General features: G+C 36.6%; 1 protein-coding gene across 1 annotated transcript in view; it reads left to right on the forward strand.

The window, feature by feature from the left end:
- FAF1 (Fas associated factor 1) overlaps positions 1-24,255 on the forward strand; it is a 152,522-nt gene that overhangs the window by 89,874 nt on the left and 38,393 nt on the right. The window contains exons 9-13 of the mRNA XM_059853849.1: positions 11,032-11,127; positions 11,759-11,885; positions 12,742-12,805; positions 13,753-13,834; positions 21,537-21,691. Coding sequence (XP_059709832.1) covers positions 11,032-11,127; positions 11,759-11,885; positions 12,742-12,805; positions 13,753-13,834; positions 21,537-21,691 — 524 coding nt within the window. The remainder of the gene's footprint in view (positions 1-11,031; positions 11,128-11,758; positions 11,886-12,741; positions 12,806-13,752; positions 13,835-21,536; positions 21,692-24,255) is intronic.

The following is a 24,255-nucleotide window of genomic DNA, read 5'->3' on the forward strand; positions in this document are numbered from 1 at the left end:
TTTCATGGAGCAGCTCTGCAGCCCTTTTTTGCTGGAGCAGGCAGAGTTCCTCTTCAGGACTACTCACAAGGGGCATGGTTTGGCATAAAGCCAGAGGTGGTGAGATTCTTGGAATATTCCATGAAGAAACATAGAGAGATGCTTCAGACTGAGTTAACTGGAGTGGTCTTATTTAGGTGCTTTAACTCATTTTACAGAAACCAAAATACTCATTTCAGTGCCAAGTTGTTATAGAAGAACTACGTTTGCTTCATGCCCTGCTGAGAGATGCTGGCAGGAGCTGTTATCAAAGACTCCTTTTCCCCTTAGTCATTTAATAGTAGCAGCTTCTCTTTTATTCTGTGTTCTCTGAGAGCAGAATAGGAAGTGATAATCTCCTTGGAATACAGCAGACACCTGTTTGATAAGTGGTAATTGCATTATTCCTGGAGGATTATCACAGTGGTGCTTGTTTCTTTGTAATGAAGCTCCACTATTATAAGCAGAGCAGAACTTCACTAGAAGATACACATTCCAGGTAAGAGAAACAGAAAATAGGAAACAATCAGCCTTTTTAGAAGCTCATTTTTAGAAGTCAGTAGCACTGTGTTTTCAAGAGCTAACATTTCAAAAATCCAATTCCTCAGAAAATTATATCTGTGAAGAAGAGGCAGCATAAAAATCCCATCAGTGTTTGAAGCATTTTTTTTTGGAAGCAGCTCTGCTAGCACAACTGCTTGAACTGTGCCAAGGAATTATATAGTGCTGGAAACAAATCCAGGCACTTCTCTGCCATCCAAAGCATTGTACAATGTTGTGAAGTAAATGGCATCCCACCGTAGACCAGAAACGTGCCAAGTATTTGGCTGATACTCTTTGTGAATGCAAAGCAGTTCCCAAGGTGTAGCTGTGAATATCTGTGGGCAATATGTGATGTGGATGGATTTTTGTTAGTTTATACTGTTTATTATTTTATTTGTTCCTGAGCTTAAAACCCTGTTAATGGTTTTGTGTCTCTTCTGAATAGTGAAAAATAAGTAGTTAGAGATCAGACTCAGTAAAAACAATTGTCTATATTCTATGGCAATTACATAAAGAAAATACCAGAAATTTAACAGACTCTGTTGAAACATAAAAGCAAGCAAATGGAACAGGACAATTTTGAGGAAAGGAAATTCAGCAAGATGGGTTAAAACTCTTTTGAGTCTTTTTGCATTTATGAGTCTGAATCCATGTTTTAAGTGCAGCTGAATTTTTCATGTTAGAGTATCAAAAGTAAGAGTACACAGTACCACAAAACAGACTTCAAAGCATCTGGTCCTTCACAGAGAGCTGATGGATGAGTGGACACTGCCCCTTTCTCATGTTTTCAGGGCCTAGAGGGACTCTTGTCCTTTTTTTTTATTGACCTTTTCTTTTCTTTACCTTGATCCCTCTCTCGATGGATGCTTTGACTCCTGGTATTTGTTGTCATCCAAAGACAGTGTCTCTTTAGCTTGGGAAAGGTTGGGAATCCCAGTTTATCTGTGAATAACACTCTGTTAGTTGTAATTTATCTTGGTTTAGTTAGAGAATTGTTTTTTTTCAATTCCAGAGCCCTTCAGGAATGTACAGTGAGTTATGACCTGTTCCCAGGCATGTGTGTTTTATAGATCAGTTCACACAGGTGTACTGATTAATAAACTCACTGGACCAATTTACATGCCCAAGTTTTAACCACTGAGTAATTAGCGAAAGCATTGCTGAGGAACTGGAAATTTGGGAAATGTGTCATTATTTGCATATCAGTATAAAGCAATTACTAAATTAAAGAGTGCACGTTGTGACAAACATGAAGCTCCTTTACTGTTGCTTTGTCAGTGCACATTAACATCAACTTGATGTGAAAGCCTGGCTTTCTCTGCATGAACTAAAAATCCTAAGGCAGAAGTACACAATGAATCACCCAGAGTTTGGAGGCTAGCACGCTGAATTGCCTTGGGGTTCAGACTGAGGAAAGAAAAAACTCATGTAAAAGACCATTGAGAAAACGTATCAGTGGAAAGTAATTAACTCAAGATCCACAATTAGCCTCATGGTCTATACTTAACTGTGTTCCAGGTCTTTCAGCGTTTATTTAATTCTGTTACCCTGTGTTTCAAATAGCTGCAAATGGCTTGGCAGATTTTTCATCCTCTTTAATATTTACAGTTTTTGTCTAACAAGAAGAATGAGCTCTGTAAGTGATCATGGGTATTTATTTCAGTCTCTCAAGTATATTTCTTTTTTAGCAGAATCCGTTGTACGAGGAAAAATTATTTTCTTCGTGTTTCCTTTAAATATATTTGTGGTTTGAAGCAACATTAAGTACTACAGTAGCTGTCCTTCTGCTTTAATTCCTAATTTGCCTAACTAGGCTCAGTCAAATGAGAAATAATCAAAACCTGGGATAATTTTCATTCAGCCAGCAAACGAGAGGGGTAGATGCACAGTAACACGGCTGGTGATTAACAGGGCCCGTAGCAAAAATTGGCATGTGTGTTCAACCAGCACACCAGGGCTGGGTGTTCCCAGAGCACCAGGCACCACTTTTTCTCAAGCTCACAAGAATCTCCTTGTGTTTTGTGGAGCTGCCTTTAGGATGGTTGTAGCTGCAGTGCCAGCATCCCTCCCCTGGTGTCTGAAGGACACAAGTGGCCTCCTCCCTGTGCCTTGGGTCTTCTTCAGCCTCCCACACCATCCTCAGGATGATTCCAGAGCTGCCTCACCATACTTCTGCCTTCAGCACATGTAAAGATCTGCCAGCATTGTGCTTTTACACTGCAGCAAAATAAGATACATATGCAACAGCCTTTTAGAATTCTGGCAAATTAACACAGCTTTCTCTTAATCCTAATCTAAAGAATTTATCAAATTTTAAAACATGAGTAATAGTTCAGGGGCTTTTTTTCCCTTCAGTTCAGAGCTCTTTAAACTTTTGGGTTCCGTGTTTTAACTCTATAGCATTCCTTTGTGATTTTAAGCTTCATTATAGTTCAGAGATCTACCATGGGAACACGACTGAAATCCTTGGAATGAATTTCCTCCAACCTGTGTTGACAGGTTTAAATTACGTACTCTGACACTGTTCTTGTGGCTGGATTCGAAACTTTTTTCCGAGTTAAACCTGCGATAAGTAATTGTCACAGCGCTCTGGCACGATGCTAATGTGAAGTGACGTGTCCAAACTGGCCTCAGTAACATGAAGAAGCCCAACAGGTGTGAGGGGTGGATCTTCCCATGGGCCCTGCGGAACTTCTAACAGGGGAAAAATAGTAGAAAAAGTGAAATGAACCTTGACTAAAGCTGTCAGCAGTAATTATCTCAACAACACTTTGTGAGGAGTTAAAATAAGCATTACTGATTTATAACCTGAACACACTCCACGCTAGAGATGGTTTTTTCATCCAGTTAGTGTTTAAAATGAAACGTTGAATACCTGTCAAGATTTTTTTTCTTTTTATTGGAGATGCATAGTGAAAATGAAGTTATTTTCCAGAGGAAGTTAATTTCAAGGGCTGTCAAATTTTTTAAACTCTTCTGTTCATTTTCATATTTGTGCAATAGTTTAATAAAATAAACAACCCTCAAGCATACTTGACTGTTTTTCCCAGCTAATGCTATTTGATGTCAAAAGACAAAGTGACTAATGTGGAATTACATCCACTTTTTATTGTTATTTAAGGAGGGATAAGGGCTTACATGGCAGTAGATGAGCTTTGGGTGTTTGATTTCTTTTTTTTAATATTATGTACTGAACTTGGATAACAATGTCTAGCTGAGCAGTACAGACTGAAGAGAGCCCTTCAGCTCTGGGTAGTAAATCTTTCTGAGTCAATTAATTGCATAGTACAAAAAAGCCCTTGTTTCAGTCAACTAAAAGAATGTATTTAATAGATTTGCTTTTTGAATTGTAATGTACCTTAATTTGCTCTTTGTTAGTGTGATAACACTTGTTTTATGTATACTATGTATTTCAGTATGGATAGAAGTAGTTATGCAGTCTGTTACTATTGGAAAAATACTGGCTTACTTTTGAGAAAAAACAAGCCAAAGGATAAACATTAATTCACAGAAAATCTTGAATCTCTTGGAGCTTTAAACATAACTTTTAAACATGAGCATGCAGGAATTCTTAAATCATGTATCACTTTGCCTTTGTGAGATTATACATTGAAAAGAAGATAAGTTATTTATTGAACATATACAGTGACAAGTGATGGGTTTGGAAGTATTGACCACCTGTTTGTTCCTGAGGAATTCAGTGAGGGTTTGTTTGAGCATAACAGGCTGCCCATGCACTGTTAATAATGCTTGGTTAAACACCAGGAGCTGCAGCCATGGCAAGAACAAGCTCATATGAAAACTCTCTCAAGTCATAGTGTCATTTTTCTTGAAATGCTGAGACTTGGAGCGTCCTCATGGATGGGAGTTCACTATCTCCTTGCATGGATTGGTTTCTCTGGATCTCCAGCCAGGAAAGAGTGTGGAGCCATCTGATAATCTCTGGAGAACTGCAGAAAATGTCCAGAGTTCCCATACTCTTATTTTCCCTGCTTCAATACTCACATGCAAGGACTATGCTGAATGCACTTAAAAATTGCAATTTTATTCAACTGTTTGTTTAATGAAAAACTTCTGCTCTTGTATTTCAAGTGCAAAAACAAAACTTCACTCACTTGCTCTACCTCTCACCCTTGCCTTGTACACTTGGATTTTTCTTATAATTACTATATCCTGTCCACCATACAAATATTCCTTGCTTTTCCTTACTTCCTCAATTCCTATTCTTGGAAAGAATAGGTTTCAAAAGGAAAATGGAAATATGAGTGAGCCTCAGCTGTGGGGCAGCCTGGCCAATCTAGCTCCAATGGTAAACAGCAAGAAGAATAACTTATTTTCTAGGTGTTCCAACTAGATTGGTTTATCATTTGTTTTGTCTTATTACATTATCTACTGTCAGTGCACTTAGGCAATCAAAGCATTTGATCCCTAAAGTACCTTGTATCCAAGTTCATCTAGTAGTACCATGGATATAGAAAATTTGATAGAAAAACAAGAACAGAAATGTTCCTTCTAGAGTTTTTCTTCCTTCTCAAAGTTTTTGTTTCTTCTCAAACTTCATATGATTGTGTTCAAAATGCAACTTTTTTCCCTCTATCTTCAAGAAAATCCATCCATCCATCTGATAAATTGGCATTTATCATACTCAGGAAATAGTTTGTGCTATAATAAAAGGTCACAGAATAGTAAATTTAATATGAAAATTGAAATGCTTGATAATGCTCCTTGCTCAGACCTCTGTCCTTATCCCTTCTCTTATCTGATGAGAGGGAAAAAAACATCATGGTAATTAATCCAAAGAGAAAAAGGATCAGATTGTGGGAGTGAAATTTTCACAGAGGAGACACCTGCCAGTCACTGAGTATTTTGCTATGGGCACCTCTCTGAAGTTATTTGGAATAATTGAGTATTATAAAATGTACTTGGTCATGTTTATTTCTCTATTCTTAAGCCGTGTATCAGTGAGTAAACTAGTAAATGGAAAAAGCAAGCAACTCACATTTTGGGCACTGTGAAAGGGCTGTCACATGGAGTATTTGAACCAGGATTAGGTTTCAGTCTGTGGGCAACACTGCATTTGGTTTTGATTGAGATTTTTTTGTGTGATGTATGTGTATTACAAACCCCTATGTGTGTAGTGCAGCCTGCTAAGCAACCTTTAGAAAGAGCCCTTTTTATGGGAGATTTATGGGGGAGAGTCAAGTATCGGAAAACATGCTTTTTATTTTGTACACCAGAATCTTGTTTGCTTAGTTTATCTCTGAGTATTAAAAGCAGAAAATGGATTTTTTTCCCCTTACCTCAATAGAAAATCATGCTGTGAGAGTTCCTCTGTTTAGTTTCCTATTGAAGCAGATTGTATACAGCCAAACATGATTCTGTATTAGAAGTTTAGCTACTTGAATAATTTGACTGATTCATATCAGTGATGTTATACAGAAATTACATTTCTTTTTAGGATCTTTTTATATTAAAAATCCAGAAGGTTTGTCCATGGCAAGGTTTTGGTTTTGGCATGCCATTGTCAGGTAATGCCTGTTGCTTCCCTTGCTGTGTGTGTGCGAGTGAAATCTGGCATCATGTATAGAATCTTCTCCTTTGTGCATGGATCAAGTAGTCTCTGAATTTCTGTCTGATGCTTTGTGAGATATACAGTTTGACCTTTGAATTTCTGAGAACAAATTATCAAGAATCTCTACTTTATGCCAAAAAATGGTATTAGAAAATATTTTGTCATGGAAAAATACCTCTCCAGTGAGTTGGAAAGAATTTGAGTAATTTGAAAATAAAATTACCATGTTACAGTGACTGAAACAATTTCTCCTTTTCAGTGGTCTTTTAAACAGCCAAAAGCTGTTTTCTTTAAAATTGACAAGTACTGGCTATTATAGCTGAAGGTTCCATTTAATAACTTGCCCTGATGAACAGGCAAGTGTCTGTATGTTCAGATAGATGCATAAATGTACATTAAAGCAAATCAGAGTGCCCACACACTCCAAACCCTCAAAACCCTCATTGCTCTTGTAACAATCAAAAGCTGAACAAAGAGCACAAAATAAACCAATATTCCTACCTTCCTTGAACATTATACTTGCTTGTTCTGAATAGTTCTTGTTTACAAAAAGCTGTATCCCTTTGCAGGGATGGGATCTCTTGATGGCAAGTATCCTGTGAACAGCACAAGCTCTCAATAATTGAGGATGAGGAAGAATGTCCAGTTCTTTATAGATTATTGCCTTAAGCTGGACACTTTGGGTGTCCCAGCTATTTTCTGTGAGGCATTAGAAAGCTCTTACAGCTTCCTTCACTTTCCTCATTAGGTATGGTTGCCATTCAAATCTCTTTTGAGATGCTGTTTTTCTCCATCAGTGTGTGGCTGAACATGAGGAAGGCCAATTTGTCATATCCAATTACTCCTTTCCTGATGCAGTCCACTGAGCTTATAATTTTTGTATCAGCATTTCTCAGAGGAGTGAGTTCTGCAGCTGGAGTTCTCTGCTGGTATCACTCCTTCATGTTCCTTCTACTGTTTATCTTTCTCACATCTTCAGCATCTTGATTAAATATCTGTGGACTGGTGCAAGAGACTGAGTTTGTTCCTTCATTTGTAGTGTCAGAAGTCTGCAAGAGTGGGAATTAAGTTGTGCCAACAAACTCTTTCTAGAAGATACAAGGTTTTGAGATTATGGACTTACAATTTTTCATATTATTCTGAGCATGAGATGGCAGCACCCTGGAATTACATGCTCTCAATGATTTCTTTCTCTCCTGCAGACATATTTGTATCATGAAATATTTGGGAAAAAATAGTGGGTTTAGATAGTTCTGAATTATATTTATAGAAGCTTCTACATAAAAGTAATATAACATGAAGAATAATTTATTGTTTAAAGCATCTGGTCTCACTCCAGATTTGGCAGATATTTCTGGGTTAATCTGGAAGGTTGACAAAGAATCCTGCATGTTTGGATCAGAAAAGATGTTGCTTAACTTTATCCCTCCATTGCTAATTCTGGCAATTGAAAAACAAATCATCTCACACTGAGCATTTACAAATAGTATTAGTGTCTTAGAGTTGGAAAGCACAAGTGAGCACCAGACTATTTCTTTCCTCTCTAAACTGTAAGATTTTGTAGTGATCTTTCTCATAGTAGATAAAATCTATTTCAAGTAACCTTTTGTGCACTTATAGTCCAGCTTGTACCTTTACCTTTTTGAATCTCAGAGCTATTGAATCCATGTAGTATCTCTGCTGTTTCCTGAAAGGGGACTCTCCTGCTGCCACTCTCCCTGAAATGTTTGAAATACTGAATGTTATTTTCCTTCTTAAAAGCTATAGGAAGCCAAATAGGAGATTACTTTAAATAAGCACAAGCAATGTCTACACAGTGTTGGACAAATGATCTGGCTCTGGAGTTACTTTTTGCAAGCAATTTTCCTTATTTCTGATTTTGTTTCCCTTTCTACATCATGTACCTTTCAGTTCTAAGACAGTTTGATTTGCACAAGCATAGGTTCCCTGCCTAAAAAAAAAAAACTTTTTTTTTGTTCTGCTTTTGTATTATTTCTTTTATAACTTATACCTAGCTTGTGTTGTTCATGCACGAGTCCTGCAAATGCATTTTCAGTGTTTTTTCTTGTGCATGTGGAAGCCATCCCATTCAAGCTCTGGTACCCACATAGTGGTGACTTTCATGCAAAAAAGAAAAATTCAGAAAAGTGACTGACTTTTGAGGTTTTTTCACAGCCAGATGGGCTCATAAGCTAGAGAATATTGGCAATCAGGTGCTCTGGCTACAAACCAGCTTTTGGGGTTGGTTCAGTTGTGGGGTTGGTATGAAGCTTTTGTCCATTCCCATGGGAAGGTAGCTGGAACAATGATAATTTATTGCAATGATAATTTTCTGCATCCCTGTTTTGGAGGGGGCAGATACAATGTTCAGGAAGAAAAACCTCTCCTAGACCAGTGTGAGATCTTCAGTTCTTGCCACTGAGACATTTCAGTGGTGCTCCCATCAGTACCCTGCATTTCACAGTACTGGGAAAGGGTTTGTTGAGCTGCCTGGAAAACAATGTTTTGCTTAGTCTTGCTGTTTTTATGATTTCCAAATTAAAGCTTGAGCTTTTGTGATGCAAGAGTCTTTCTTTGCAGGAGAATTCTCTATCTTTGAATGAAGATAGCTTTATTCTAGAAGAATGTTGATGCCTGGTGTTTATTCTGGAATGAAGGCAGAACTGCTGATTCTTTTGCAAAAAAAACAAAAACAACAACAACAAAAAAAAAACTTCTTAGAAAGGAAAAAAAAAAAAGGCAAGGGGAGGGTGATTTCTCACACCAATGTGCACAAACCCCCAACATTCCAGCAACTGTGTGGAGAGTAGGATGAAACAGGCTCTGATGTGGAACCCCTTCTGCTGTTAGCTGGTGTTTGAGAGACGCTTTGACACTATAATATAGGGTTGCAAATTGGAATTGCAACACCCTGCAATTGGGCCAAGTGATGAAGCAGCACAATAACTGCCTGCTTGATCTTACCACTCTGTCTTTAATGTGCATGTAAAGGATACTGGGAGCCTTTCCAGGCATCTGTCAGGGGATTTGATGCTGTGAGAGAGGGAACTGTGGTCTGTGTGTGGTTCATGTGGGTGTTTGTGTGTTTTACCAGCATTTCATATGGTGTGATAACTACAGGGCAAAGTTTCAGGTTTTATAACAGTTGGGTTTTGTTTATTATTAAAAGCTTATAAAAATAATAATTGAAATGGTGGATTATGGCAGAGAATGCAGTTCTTATGCTCTTGTCACAGGAGTTTCAAAGCTAATTGGTCTAGAGCTGGGTGTCGTCTTTAATATTTCATTTACTCCAGAGTATTAAAATTCACTTCCTTTAAGGCGATTGCTGGGCTTTTTACACAGCTAAACTTGTGTTTAACCTTGCTGTGAGAATGTGACAGTAGGCTAGTTCAGACAGGTTAACATTCATTTGGTAACCAGCCTGCTTAATCAGCCTGCTTCAACCTGCAGCAAATTAAATCTCTGGGAGTTCTAGCAGACAAGTGAGAAAGTCGCTCTGAATTATGTATAAAAAATAAATGGGGTATTTTCAGTGCTCATTGCAGGAAATGAAATTTAAGGCTTATGATTTATTCTTGGATTTTTGTTGAGAATGATTGAAATGTATTTTACCGTAATGTTTTACTATTCCAATTAGGAGAGTGCTGTATTTCTGAAATGTATAATGTAAATATTTTGTTCTGTGCCCTGCAAAAATACTAACAAGTTTTACAGGATTTAGGTGTTTCTCTGTCCTCTCTGTGTTTCATCTGATGGAGCCATTACAAAAGATATTTTAAACATTTAGCCAGGACTACCCTTCTCCACATCACTGAAAATTGCATAGCGTTAAATACTTTGTCACTGCCAAAACCAATCAATTATCTTCTTTTAAGAGCTACTTGCACTGTAAAATCAGTCCAGATAGGTCTTAGGTGCCTCTGAAATTGCTATTTGTGGGCATCAAGCTTGCTTCTCCTGGGCTGATGTGCTCTCCAGAAGAGGCAGGAGGCTGGGCAGAAGTTTTAAATGCAGGGCTGGCACAGATGGTTCTGGTCACAGAATGGGCAGTTCTCATTTTTAGGCATTAGTATGAGTGTATTTTTGAATGCAATATAGGACCAGCTTTTGATATTATATATTATATATATTATATTATATAATATTATTGCTGTGTGTTTGCAAGCATCATAATAATTTTGTCTTTCAAATGACAGTAGAATTTATCTAAAAATTGAGACTTAGGCATACAGCAAAGGGCAGAAGTGCTGTTTCTGTTGGCGCTGGCTACTGACCAACCATCCTGTGGACTGTGCTGACTGCAGTGTCAGCAATTCGGGTTGTGTGTCTTTGTTCATATGAGGAACATGGTGTGCACCCTTGACATTCAAAATGACCAAAAAGGAGTTGAAATGTATTTTTAAGTTGCCAGTGGGATTGTGTCTATTGCAATGTCTGCTGATAAACAGATCTTTTAAAGTACAATTTTTTTTCAAGGTGATTTAACTGTTTTTAATTACGTGTATCAGTACTTAGCATCTTTAACAGTTGCTTCTTGATTAGCAAAAAAAAAAAAAATCTACATTTACATCATCAATGCATAGCACTGCAAAAGTTGCCATGTACAGTAACATTTCAAACTTCAATACTGCTTCAGGAGAAAATAACAACTCAAGGCCCTTTGGAGTTTGCAGTTCCATGGAATTTGTTTGATACTCTGTGCATACACCTCAGTAAAACTCAGCTGATGTTTCCTTGAATATTTTAGCATAAGGAATAATTTTAGTTTTTCAGGCTTCTTAATATGTGTTTAAATAATGCAGTCTTTAATTTGAACCTCTAAACAACCTTAAACCCTCCCCCCAACCTTTAATTGAGACTGTGGCTTTAATGAAGAACCATTGCTTGCTTTGTAGATGACTTTAGCTGCGTCGGGACTGACTTTTCCTTGCCATCGACTCACAGTTGGAAGAAGATCTTCACCTGTGCAAACAAGGGAGCAGTCAGAGGAGGTAAGGACATCATCTTTGTGGTACCAGTCTGCTCTAGGAGCAGGCAGGGACACCTCAGGGTGCAGTGGTCACCATCCCTCCTGTTGTGGTGTGTCAATAGAATTGCATCTTACAACAATCCAAGTACAGCTCCTGCAGTTGTGACAAAGTGAGGAACTGGGCAAAGGAGTCATTGAAGAAAAAGAGGAAAAAGAAAGCAAGCAAATCCCAGCAAAGCATCTGACTGGGGGAGATGGCCTTAGCTCCTTGCACTAAAATTTTGATTTTTCTCCTTTGTATGGTTACTCCAAATACCAATATGAAAGCCACCATTGTGTGGCTTTTCTCCCTCTTTCTTATGCAGCTTTCTTATACCAGCTCAGGTACCATTAGATGAAAAAACAGCATTAACTTCGGACAAAATTTGCTCAACCATGTGTATGCAGAGATTCTTTAATAATGCATTTTGTCACTTAATATTTCTGTCGACCAGACTGCTGTTAAAAATTAGCTTTGATAATGCTGTATAAAATACTAAATTAAACTGCAGTGTATTATGCAGTGTATTTGTCACTGTGTTTATATTTTGTATTTCACTGAAAATGTCTGAAGTAGAAGCTTAGAGTGGATTTTGGGTTTTGTTTTTATACAGCAATGCACTGATGTTCATATGCTTAGTGATAGTGATGGAGATGACTTTGAAGATGCTACTGAGTTTGGAGTTGATGATGGAGAAATGTTTGGAGTAGCTTCATCTGCCTTGAGGAAATCGCCAATGAGTAAGAGTTACAATTAACTGGAGGCTGTACAGCAGAGGTGAAGGAGAGAGGTGGGAGGGGTCTGCAGAATTAGAAACTGGAAAGTATTTTTTGATAGGAATGGTAGAATTGTTTGAATGTCATGTCTGATGGATGTACCAAAGAAAAATACTGCACACATAACTGGCAAAATAAAAGCACTGTTCTGTGGAGGGAAATTTTTAACCTTGCAACTGAAGAATAATTGAACTTAAAATTGATGAGTAACAAATAAAGTCAGAGAAATTGTGGTCTCTATCCAAATGCACCTGTAGATAACTAGATTTCCACTTCCCTATTTTGAAAATTCTGCAGATTGTATTTTTGATTAATGTTTTACTCATTATGCTGATCAAGTTTCTAAGTGATTATTTGCCCTTGAATTATGAGCAGGAGCAGTCAGTTAACTCCTACATTCAATTCTTGCAAACTCTTTTATTTACTTTAGGCTTGCATTAGTGTTACTTCATTAGAAGTTTTTTGACAGCAAATATATGTAATAATATGGAAAACTTTTTAACATTTTCAATAGGAAGGGTGGAGCCTTTCAAGCCTTAAAGTAAGTCCAGAGTGCTAACTCTGAGCAAGTGATATATCACATTACACTGGACCTGAGGATTTTACTGTTGGAAAACCTGAATATATGCATGAGACCCTCTGGAAATTTCTTGTCTTTTGAAAAGTTCATAGTCAGTAGTCTGTCATGAAGTCTGTGTGGTTTCTTGGTAACACTTCAGTAAGCTGGGAACATGAAATACCTGTGAAGTGGATGTGTTTGCATATTACAACCTGTTTCCATAGAGTTGCATTTCTATTTTTTTTTCCCCAATTTTTTAAGTGCCAGAAAATGCTGAAAATGAAGGAGATGCCTTATTACAATTTACAGCAGAGTTTTCTTCAAGGTAAGCTCTTAGCCTGGTAACTGTGCCATTCTTATTACAAACTAACTTCAGTTGAAGTTAGTAAATAATGAAAATAAGAATAAACCAAGTCTGCATGTTTTCTTGTGAGATTATAGCATATTTAGACATCCTAATCTAATTTATTTAAATTTAAACCATGCTGCTAGAACTGCTTTTGAAATAAAGTTATTCTCCAGCCCAAACTGGAGTGGTGGATTCTTCTCCTATTTATTTTGCCACTATGTAGTACTATTACTTAATTATGTACAGGTCCAGAAGGATGAGAAAGACTGGTTATATATGATAATTTTATTATGATATGCAGGAACAGAAAAGCCGAAACTGAGTAATATTGAAAAAGAAATACATAGTTCCTGTAAGAGTTTTCACAATAGCAAAGTGTTTGGGTAAATATTGACTTTTAAAAAACAGAGATATTCTGGATTTTTAAAAAACTTTATACTACCAAATCATGAACTGGTAAACAGTTGCTTGTTTCATTGAATAGGTAGAAGCTGCAAAATAATGCAAAGTTTATGTATTTTCTGTTTTCACTCCAGTGATGAAATATTCCTTTATGAGATGCATTAATGTGTAATGGAAGAATAGCCTTCAACTAACCTTTAAGAATATAATAAAGACAGGAAATAATTTGAAAATTTTATAGAAATTTTACAGAAAATTGTGTAGAACTTTAAGTATCTATATGTGTAAACAGAATGTTTTTGTGATAAAGTTGGTAAGGTAGTAGTTCATTACTTTGAGTTTTTCAATGCCAGAAAACAAATGGGTCCTAAATATTTTCTTTCTGTCCTTTAGAAGTGTAATACTCATCTTTCTAAAGGTCTAGCCAATGCATTATATTTACAGAATATATGAAAAAGTAGAATATTGAAATGACTTGATTTTGTCCTTTTTTTATTAATTGGAAATTTTATCTCAAATAGATATGGTGACTGCCATCCTGTTTATTTTATTGGATCATTAGAGGCTGCTTTTCAAGAAGCCTTCTATGGGAAAGCAAGAGATGTAAGTGTGTATTAAAACTACTTCATTTAAAATAGTGGGGGAATGGAAATCACCTTAAGGGTTTCATCTTGATTTTTGAAAAGCTGAGCTACATTTTGGAGTTGTTTTGCATTTATTGTTTGAGAAGAGTTGCACTCATTCAGTTGACTGACTAAAAGACTTACCTTGGTTGCTGAAATTGCAGTGAATAACTGATGCTTTCTAATCATTCAGGCTGTATTTTTACTGAAGCTCTTTAGTTGTCAAAGCTACTCTTTTTCTTCTCCCCTCCTCCCTTTTCTTCCTGGAATAATGGTGTCCTAGCACCAGATAACCCTGCCTGTGAGTCTTGTGGTTGACAAGTTCACTGTTGCATGTTGGTAACTCCTTTGAAGAGTGGCTAATGAAATTGTAAATTTAAATTGGAAGCTCTCTCAAATACAGTGTGCTTTTTTTTCCTCCTTTGTACAGCCTTTATCTGCCAAGTAAGTTCCAGTACTAAGGTTTGGTTGTTTAGTTTTTCTGTACATCCAACCAGGCATCTCAAGTTTCTGTTATTCCATGCACAGTTTTAAAATCAGTATTTTAATAAAATTAGAATGGGGACAGTTTATTTAAGTTTTGGTGACTTGATTCACCAAGGAGAAACCCAAAACCCTGCATAATTAAGCACAGATAAAGCTGAAACACAAACAAGAAAATCATGCTGTTTAAATTTACTTTTTGTTTTCTTGATAGATGTTTAATTTTAAAATGAAGAAAGTAGTTATTCATATTGGAAGGAGTCTCTGCATTAGGGGCTGTTCTGATAAGTGTGAGAGTTACAAATCCACACTATATAGCTGAAGTTGGCACATACTTAGTACTCTAAGTTTAGTGAATATTTTCATGTCTTTGCACAGAGAAAAAAAATCCTGTGAATTGAACAAGGAGAGGGTGTGAGTTGGGAAGTTCATTTAGTGTCATGTCATCAGAAATGGTTGACAGAATTTGACTGTAATAGTGGACAAAAGCTCATAAAGAACTTTCATAAACAGTTTTCTACCTATAAATCTGATATTAATGCAGTGCAGTTACTTAGTTTTTTGTTGTTCAAAATACTTCTTGTGCTACTTACATACCACTTTTGAAATGCATGTTGCCTTACATTTTTAATATATTGTGATTTTTTCAGACCAGGTCATTATCACAATGAAACCATTGTGTATATATACATATACATATACATATACATATACATATACATATACATATACATATACATACATATACATACATACATACATATATATATATATATATATATATATATATATACACACACACACACACATATATAACATATATATATATATATATGAGAGTATTAATTTTTATTTATGTTGTTTGGATTCTTGGGTTTTTTTCTGAATATTGCCTTATTTTGAAAGCTGTCCCTCCCACCTTTGGAATGGCATCATTTTTATTGTAACATTCTGATTTTAAGCAAAGGTATGAGAATGTGGAAATACCATTTATTTTCACTGCTTTTCCCTCTTACAAAGTAATTTTTTCAGTACTGGCTCCTAGAATTCAGAATTGAGGAGAGGGACACATTATTTCATATTTTTACAATTTAATTTCCTAAAATAATTTTAAAAATATATATCAGTATTAAAAAAAAAAGCTTTGGAGAAATTGCAACCTGTGTGTCTTGTCTTCTAATTTATACTATGGAGGGCAGTTAATTTTACCAGGGCAACAGATGAGCTGCAGGCACCAGCATTCTTCACTTGAAGTGAGAAATTGAGTTCCAAGAGTAAATAAAAACAAGATTGAAGGTTTAAATCCTCTACTAGGCTTTTTGAACTTATATACTCATTAAATGTTTATTGGAGTGGTGGGATTACGAAGGATTTGGGCAGCTTCATCAACTGGTATATACTTAATCACTAAGTAAAACACTACATTTGATAGAGTGTTTCTCACGATGCCACACTCAATCCATCTTAATGAAAACCGCTTCAAACTGATTTAATTTGAGAGCACTTGGCAGCTTGAGTGCTCAGAGATCTTGGCCTTTTCTTGACAAATTCTCAACTCTGTCCAGAGCAGAAGGTGCACTCTGCAGTTCATGTCTGGTGAGACAGCCATCAGCTGTGTTTTAAATCTGTATTGGGGATACTTTTTACCTCAAATTATAAAAAAAAAAAAAAAATAAAGCCCAATGTGTATAAACATGAAGCTTTTTTCCAGGAGTATTTAAATTTAAAGAAAATTAACTTATGTCAAAACGTGTGTTTTGAATGCAGAATATGAGTTCAATTTCTTTTTATGAAAACAGATATTTCCTGTTAAATCTCATTGTCTTTTCCCATGTTGGAAGGTTGGTAATTCATAGTTATTTAACGAAATGTTGCTTGAAAAAGAAATACCTTTTTAAAAAGTTGAGGTGTTTATCTGCTGTGTTTGAGTCATTAGCCAGTGAAGATTAACATACATGATGGCTGTCTTTTAACCTTTGGAGCAACTGCTGCCACAACAATTCCAATTTTTGGTAGGAGAGGTGGAATGAGGTCAAATGTGGCTCTGCTTTAAAACCTGTGTAACTCTTTGCCACAAAAATACAACACCCAAGATATAGAGCCTTGCTTTTAACAGCCAGTGTCCTTGGTCATGAAATTCCCAGCTGCCTCCAGCAGCCTCATAGTTAAGGTTGTTGTGTTCTCATTTCTTATTGTATATGACAAGAAAATATTTCCAGTATTTCTTTTAATGGGGTCAGGAAGAGAAAGAGAGACAGAGGTTTATTACATCAACAATTAAGCTGGTTTTTGTGAAAGTCTTCCTCTGTCTATTGGAAGAAAGAGTTTCCCTGTCACTCAATTTCTGAATGAATTTCTTGCTACAGAGCTACACTGCCTGTAGAGGAGTTACAACACCTGATGCCATGGAAGAAATCCTATAATAGACATTTTTAACAGGATGTTTGGGGAAGTTGTCTTTGTGTCTGAAAGCAGTTTGTGGGTGTCTTGTTTTCTGGGACATCAGAGGGTTTATCCTAACTTATGGTGATATTGTTATTAATACTGGATTTTAATTGCTATATTGAAGCTTACTGAGTTACATATGTGAGTAATACTAAAGTATTTTCTTTTATTAGAGCTTGTTTGTCTTTTCATTTTTATAGGTGGTTGCTACTCTTTTTTTAGGAGAAAGAATAAAGGCATTGCCTTTGCCTTTTCAGGAGCTCTTATCTTTATATACCTCTGTCAGCTCACCTCCTGCTCCTCTCTCAACCTTTCTGTCCACTGACTTTTAATAAATATGTGAAACATCTCTCTTAGCACAGATTGGTATTGTCACCTCAATATATATTCCTGCATTCTGAAAATGAACCGTGTTTTTCTCCTCCTTGAATTCTGTCTTTTAGGTTCAATTTAGAGGCAGCACCATCCCTCTCACATATGGGTTCTTTATTTCCTGAATACCTAGAGCAAAGTATGCTCCTTCCATGATTTGGTGTGTTCAAATAAAAGCTATTTTCCCCCTCTTCCTTGGTGGTTGCAGAATATTCCTTCATACAGGACTTTCTGTAGCATCATTTTTATCTGTGTAACTCAGAAAAATGTCCCTTATTATTTCAGCTAAATAAGTTTATACTGAAATTATTGCAGATTACAGCTGGAGGAATTACCACTTTACAGATTCTGATTAAACATAAATAACCTGACCACTAATGTACATGGTCTGGTTGAACTGGAGGACAGCTATAGAAGTATAATTCTAGCTTTTCAGGAAGAGTGAAGCAGCTGCACTCTGGCAAATACCAGTACATAAACTCCAGTTAAGTCCCATGTTAGTCACCATTTTCTTTCCAGCCTTGCCTGATGTGTGTTAGCAGTTCTGTCCTTGAATTTGTAAATTATTTCTGAATTTGTGGATAACTATTGTTTAGAAATTTCTACTACAACATAGCAGTTTAGTAGCTTCACTGTTTGCCTACACACCCTTCATTTTCCATATCTAAAGAATAGCTTCATATTTCATATCTGGAGGGTTGCTCCTGGGTATGGGTCTCTCCTCTGTATTTGATACTAAATAATGGAAGTTTTTTGGACTTGTCTGCCTCACTCTACATTTTCTCTTCTTTCAAAGCTTGTGATTAGAGATCTTACCTGAATTTGGTGTTAATTACTGGACACTATTTGCATTATGTAAGATACCACTACAGGTGCAATTGATTGAAATGGAGACACAACAGTATAATAGGATCAAATAGCTGGAAGATGAAAGTAGACTAAAGCAGGCTCTAACACACCTTTACCTGGGAGAGTGGGTAGCTGTTTGAACACCTTACCATGGCTCCTGTGGATTCTTCATCACTGCTGGATTTTTGAGATAGATGTTTTACTGAAAGGTAAAATTACAGCAAGATTAAACTAGGAGCTAGTTTGGGGATGTCTTATTTAATACAAAATATGGGATCAGAAGTTTACAGGGATCACCTCACTCCTGCTTTAGGAACCTGTGGGGTACAGTTTTTTTCAGATGTCTTCTACAAGGCTAGGTAAAGTAGCTGTGTCCAAGGCTGATCCCATGAGCTCCAAGATCACCTTGGGCAGGTGGATCAGGTTGTGGACTTCAAAGATTTAAAGAAGCATAAATCCATCCCGTTGTTTATTTGTATTAATTCTCACTGCATAAAACCTGGAGGAAAAAATTAAGATTTTGATTTGTTAGCCTACCAGTTTGACAGAACATTCATGCCTCTAGCAGCTGTTACATCATGAACTTTTCTGTCTCAGTCATTACTTGAACTCGTAAACCCGAGATTCAGAAATAGCCATTCAGGTTTGTGGTCTTGCTGACCCTTATGATTACATTCCTATTCACATTCAAGTTCATATTCTTTTGAGTTATCTGAGTTATTCACAGTATTAGGAACTGGCTGAGAAGCTTAGAAATCCCATTACCCACTGATGCCAATTTAGTCACCTCAGGATCTACGGGTTTTTTACCTCAGTGACAACTTTTCCTTCAACTTTGCATCAGTGGCAACTTTTCTTCTAATTCTGTACACAGTGTGCTTGCTTCTCTGAAGCTTTAAAATGCCTGATCTTCAACATGCACATACTCTGAAAAATGCATCCCTTGGTGGCTTGAGTTCCTGAAGTCCTAAGGCCTTTGGAAGTCCATTTGGTATTCAGTGCTTGAAACCTTTCTGGTATCCCAGACCTTTGTGGGGACTAGTAAAAGTTTTTCTCTGTTTTATTTTGTTTTTCCTTGTTTAAAATTTCATGCTAATTATATAACCTCCGAGTCATTTTTTTGAAAAACCCAACACAGAACAGTCTAGGGCTCCATTAGTAGGCTTCTTTTGTGTAATTTGAGACTGTTCAAGAGTTTTGTAAGGCTGTTTTAATCATTCAAAATTGACTTCAAAATACTCAGTGTTAGTCATAACAGAATCCTAGAATTTACTCTGACTTTTCAAAGGCTTGAAATAAACACAACCAAAACTTGCTTATAAATATGTGCTACCATGGGTTAGTAAAATAAACAAAAGTGAAAACAAACCCAGACAACAGCAGCAACAACAAGCTTCAAGCTGTGAGCCTTTTGCAATCATGGATTTTTCCAAGGAAAAAATGCCCCCAGCTTTTTTTGAATATTTTTCAAAATAATGTTTTAGCACTTCAGTTCCTCCTGCTACCTCTTTGCATTTATCATAGCAATATGCCAGTGCCCACCCTTAACATTTTGGATGAGGTTTCAGATACAAGTACAGTCTTTCATATGTGGTAGAGTTTAATCTTGGCATGGTGAGATTTGTTGATGCAACAAAAATTACATTCCCTTGGGAAGTAACTCAGTGTAAACCTCCATTGTGTTCGTGCCTGTTCTGTTTACTGAAATTTGTCCCTAAATCTTTAAGCCTAAAACTGTACATATTTTGAAACATTCTGTTGTACGGAATCTCATATTTAACAGTTTCATGGGGTTGTTTCTTTGGAAGTAAAAGTGTTTCTCAAGAGCCTTTTTTTCTGTCCGCTCCCAGTGAAAAGAGGAGAGCAAAGCCATCCGCTTACCACAAAGCAGTGCCACCACAAAGGAAAGATTAAGGGTTTAGAGAGAGGTCAATGTGGGTTTTTCTCTAACTAAACACTTTCCTAAAGTTTCCTTGTGGAAAAAATAATGAAGTCATCTCAGAGTTTTTAAAGAATTTTTATTTCTTTTTCACCGTCTGCATTCGCTTGTCTTCTCAGCATGGATGTTTAATCTTTCTAGGCTTTGTGAATTGGTCCAAATGAATAAGTGGTGAGCTGTCTCTCTAGGAGCTAGAGGCTTATTCTAAGGCCCTAATCACTGAGTAAACACATCTTTGCCCTCCCTCTCTTACAACTGCTATATAATAGTGGAGATTCTAGCACAGTAACCTGGATATTGCAGGGATCGACGCTTTGAAATGCAGAACGGCTGATCCTCAAAAACAGACAGTGCCTGATCTTCCCCTGCCTCTTTCTTCTTTTTAAATTAAATATCACCACAGAAATGCTGTTTTATTGCATGATATTGTGCATCAGTGCCCTGGATTTTCAAGTTTAGTTTCAGTCAACATTGTTGGCTGCACTTATATGGATCTCTGCATGTTGGGCTTATTAATGGCCCTTCCTGGCACATGTGTACGTGGTTCTGGAGAACATTTAAATTAAATTAGACAAACAGTAATGCAAATTACTAATCCCTTTCCCAAAGTCGAATGTTCAAATGTTCCTTTTATAAACAGTCATTAAATTTTATCCAAAGCCAGTATATGAGGCGAGAGCCCTACGGGGGCTTTCTGCAAAGACAGCTTATCTGGAAATTGCATCCCATGTCTTGCTATATCAATACACATCAATATCTAGGGTTCAGTGTTACTTCTGATGAAGAGATTTGAAATTACTTTAAATAAAAGTCTGAAAATAGCACCGTATCATCTCAGCAAATATGTTCAAGTGCTATTTTAAAATAAAGTAATTTATATGGGTATGGGGGAATGGAAAGCTGTAATTTTCTGAATTATATATATAATTCATTGAATGCCAGTTGCAGAATCACAGTCCTTAGCTAGCTCAGAGTCTCCCTGTGTATTTGCAGCCTGCTTTCTATATTTACATGCACACAGACTTGTTTTCCAAAAGGTGGTCTGAGATTTTCAAGGGGACGCAGCTGCTGGCAGTGAAGCTCAAGTTTTACTTGATAGGGTTCCAGAAGAACAGCACAGAATATTTTGTTTCAGGAGACCATAGACACCATCTCAACATGCAGTGCCTCTTTTTTTGGCTACAGAGGTGGTGATAGCAATGCACTCTCATTTTTTTCAGGTTGTTCATAACTGGTTTTTGTGGTAGATGATGTCCAGTGAGGAGGCATTTTCCTTGTTCATGGAAATGTTATTTTTATTGGACCACAAGCCAAGAAAGTTCACTCATTTCTTAGATCTGTTAATAAGGTTTTTGGTTTTTATTCGTTGTTCTTTTCATGTTCTAAGCACATAATAGGAGGATTTTGAGAATATTTAAAAATTTGCAGGGATGGACCATTTGACTTGAAATCTGATGGTTATTTCTTATGTTGAGATACTTGTCACCCTTGATAAACTCTGTTGTGAGTACTAAAACACAAATCTGCAGCAGCAACTTTAAATTGTAGATTGCCTCAGGAGCTTTTCACTTATCTTTTTTCACATTTTTTCCAGAGAAAGCTTCTTGCTATCTACCTCCACCATGATGAAAGTGTACTAACCAACGTCTTCTGCTCACAAATGCTTTGTGCTGAATCCATTGTCTCCTACCTGAGTCAGAACTTCATAACCTGGGCATGGGACATGACAAAAGAAGCAAACAGAGCAAGGTAAGACTCTTTGGACTCTGAGTGGAGCAGCTTTTCTCAGGAAGGCCCTTTTCTCTGGCTATCAAATCTTCTGGTGCTTAATATCTTTTTGACCTAAAATTTCATGTTCATTCTCAGCTGATCAATGGGGCTGTGCTGGCTGACATTCCCTGAGAATTGGGCTGGCCTTGTGTTCATCACAAAGTGACTTCTTATTCCTATGCAGGAAAAAGTAATTGAAGAAATTATTTCCTTTTTTTTTCAGTTTATTTTCAAACATCATTCTATATTCAAACATGTGCTTTCACAGTTATGCACTGCAGTGCCATGATATTGCATGGCATTAATTGTTTGTATGTTGGTGTAACTGCATGAGAGCTGTCTGGGGTAATAACTGTTGTTGTTAATGAAAATCTTATTTAAAAAATAACATTCATGTGATAAATTAGTATTAAGAACAGATTATGCAAAATGTTAAATGTTTGCAATTCATATGTACTTTTTTGGACTACAGTTTTCCTACAGAACATTCCTTTGGGAGTGTTCAGATATTTTGGTTTTGATGTAATAAAAGCTATCTTATGTCTTAGGCCATAATTTTGCTGATGAGTAAAGAAATTAAAACTGTAGATTCCACCTCCTTCTACAACTTTTGTAGATTACCAACAGATTTTCTTAGTGTTATACTAAGGCCTCTCTCTTCTTTAGTTATTTATCAGTTGATCATGATCTACTGAAAATAATGATATTATTATTATTATTATTATGATAACATTTAAAAGTCAGACTTGTTTGGTTCTCTAACTTGGACCTTATTTCATAACCTTTATTTACCCAGAAGATGACTGATCATGTCTTGCCAAGATAACATCCTATCTATATTACTATAATTAGAGTTATTCTAATTTTTGACTGAAAGATGCAACAGTCATTTGGCCTGGAATAAGGTTGCAACTTCTTTACACAATCCAAGTGATTATTGAGCAAGGAAAATTTTAAATTTATGTTTCTTTCTCTTGTGGATTACTAGAATAGATCATTTATGCATTTCTAGTATTCACTATGTAAATTATCGTTAATATTTCTTTACTGAGGTAACCTTGGGGAATGGAACTGTCTCTTCTTCTAATGTGCTTTTTAAATGACACTTTGTGTTTCTCAGGAATTCCTCACTTGACCTTCTGCATTTTGTCGTTGGAGGGATCAGCAGCAACGTTTCTTAGTTTGAGTTATTCTAGAGAAGTGTAAAAGGTTATGGAAAAAAGCAGTTGCAAAAACAGATTAAAAGTTTCTGAAAAAGAAAAAAGTAAGAGAGGAAAAAGAAACATCTAGATTCTTTCATAGGACCAAATACATAGACTGGAAAGTTGCTTAAGTCTTTTGGTATTGCCATTCATGGGCAGTAAGGAGCCTCCTTCTTTTCTTTTATCCCACAAGTTGGTGTAGAAGGAAACACTATTTCTAAACCATCTGTAGTGGCTAAGTTCAGTTGACTACCTGCTGTTCTATTGTCTGCTCTTCTATTTAATTCTCTAGTTTCTTTTATTTTACAATGACAAAAAATTGCAGTGTAGTTTCTTTTGAAAAACTTGTGTTTGAGGGGTTTTTTATGACTAACGATCAACAGCCATGTAATTGCTTTGTTGTGTTTTACTAAAGAAATCTATTAAGTAGCACAACTTTGATACACTAGTAATAAGAGTTTGCAGGTTACACAGACACCTGTGGTGACCAAAGCGACAGAAGCTGCTTGTTAGAAAGAGCCTGTACAGCTGTGTCCTATTAACTCCTTATGACACTTTTTAAAACACAAAATAAAGGGCTTGTTTAAGGCTTTATGGCTGCTCTCAATGAACTTAGTCCCTGATTGTGCTGGACGATAGGGTTTTTAAGCCTTCATTTTTTTTGCTTTCTGTTAACAACAACAAAGAAACTGTCATATTAACAGTGAGGTCAAAAAATAGTAAAGGGTAAACAAGGCATGCTGGCCTCAAATTAGAATAATTTCTCAGTTGTGTTTAGTGTCACATCCTGCTCCTTAGACTGTGATTTCTTCAGAGGGGGCATGATGCTTCCTTCTCCCTTTGGAAAGTGCCAATGCACTGTGGGCATTCCCATAAATAAATACTCAGTCCCTCTGTTCAATCACTACCCTTCATGTGACACAGTGACAGTGGTGTTGGAGCCCATTCTGTTCTCCAGCCCCATGAACACAGTTAAATGCAGCTTTTTATTTCAGTGCTGAGAAGACAGCAGCAACAACAGGAGGAGCGAGGTTTTGCCTGCTGCTGTAGCCCGAGAGCAACTAATTTATACTCCTCCAACTGCATTGTAAAAATGCTGGAAAAGCCAGGGTGGGACAGCAGAGGAATCAGGCCTGCTGGATTTACAGCAGTCAACAGGGACACCTCAATGTCAGTAATAAAGGCGTGGTTTCAGTACTGTGGAGTGGCATCAGTAAATTCAAACAGCAATAAAGACTTTCCTTTTATAAGCCAAAAAATCTTCTGAATGTTTTGATCCACAGATGGCATTCTATTCCAAAATTAGTCCTAATAGCTGTTTCAGATTTTGTCATTAATGAA

Source organism: Haemorhous mexicanus, chromosome 9, assembly GCF_027477595.1.
Source record: "Haemorhous mexicanus isolate bHaeMex1 chromosome 9, bHaeMex1.pri, whole genome shotgun sequence".
Taxonomy (NCBI): domain Eukaryota; kingdom Metazoa; phylum Chordata; class Aves; order Passeriformes; family Fringillidae; genus Haemorhous; species Haemorhous mexicanus.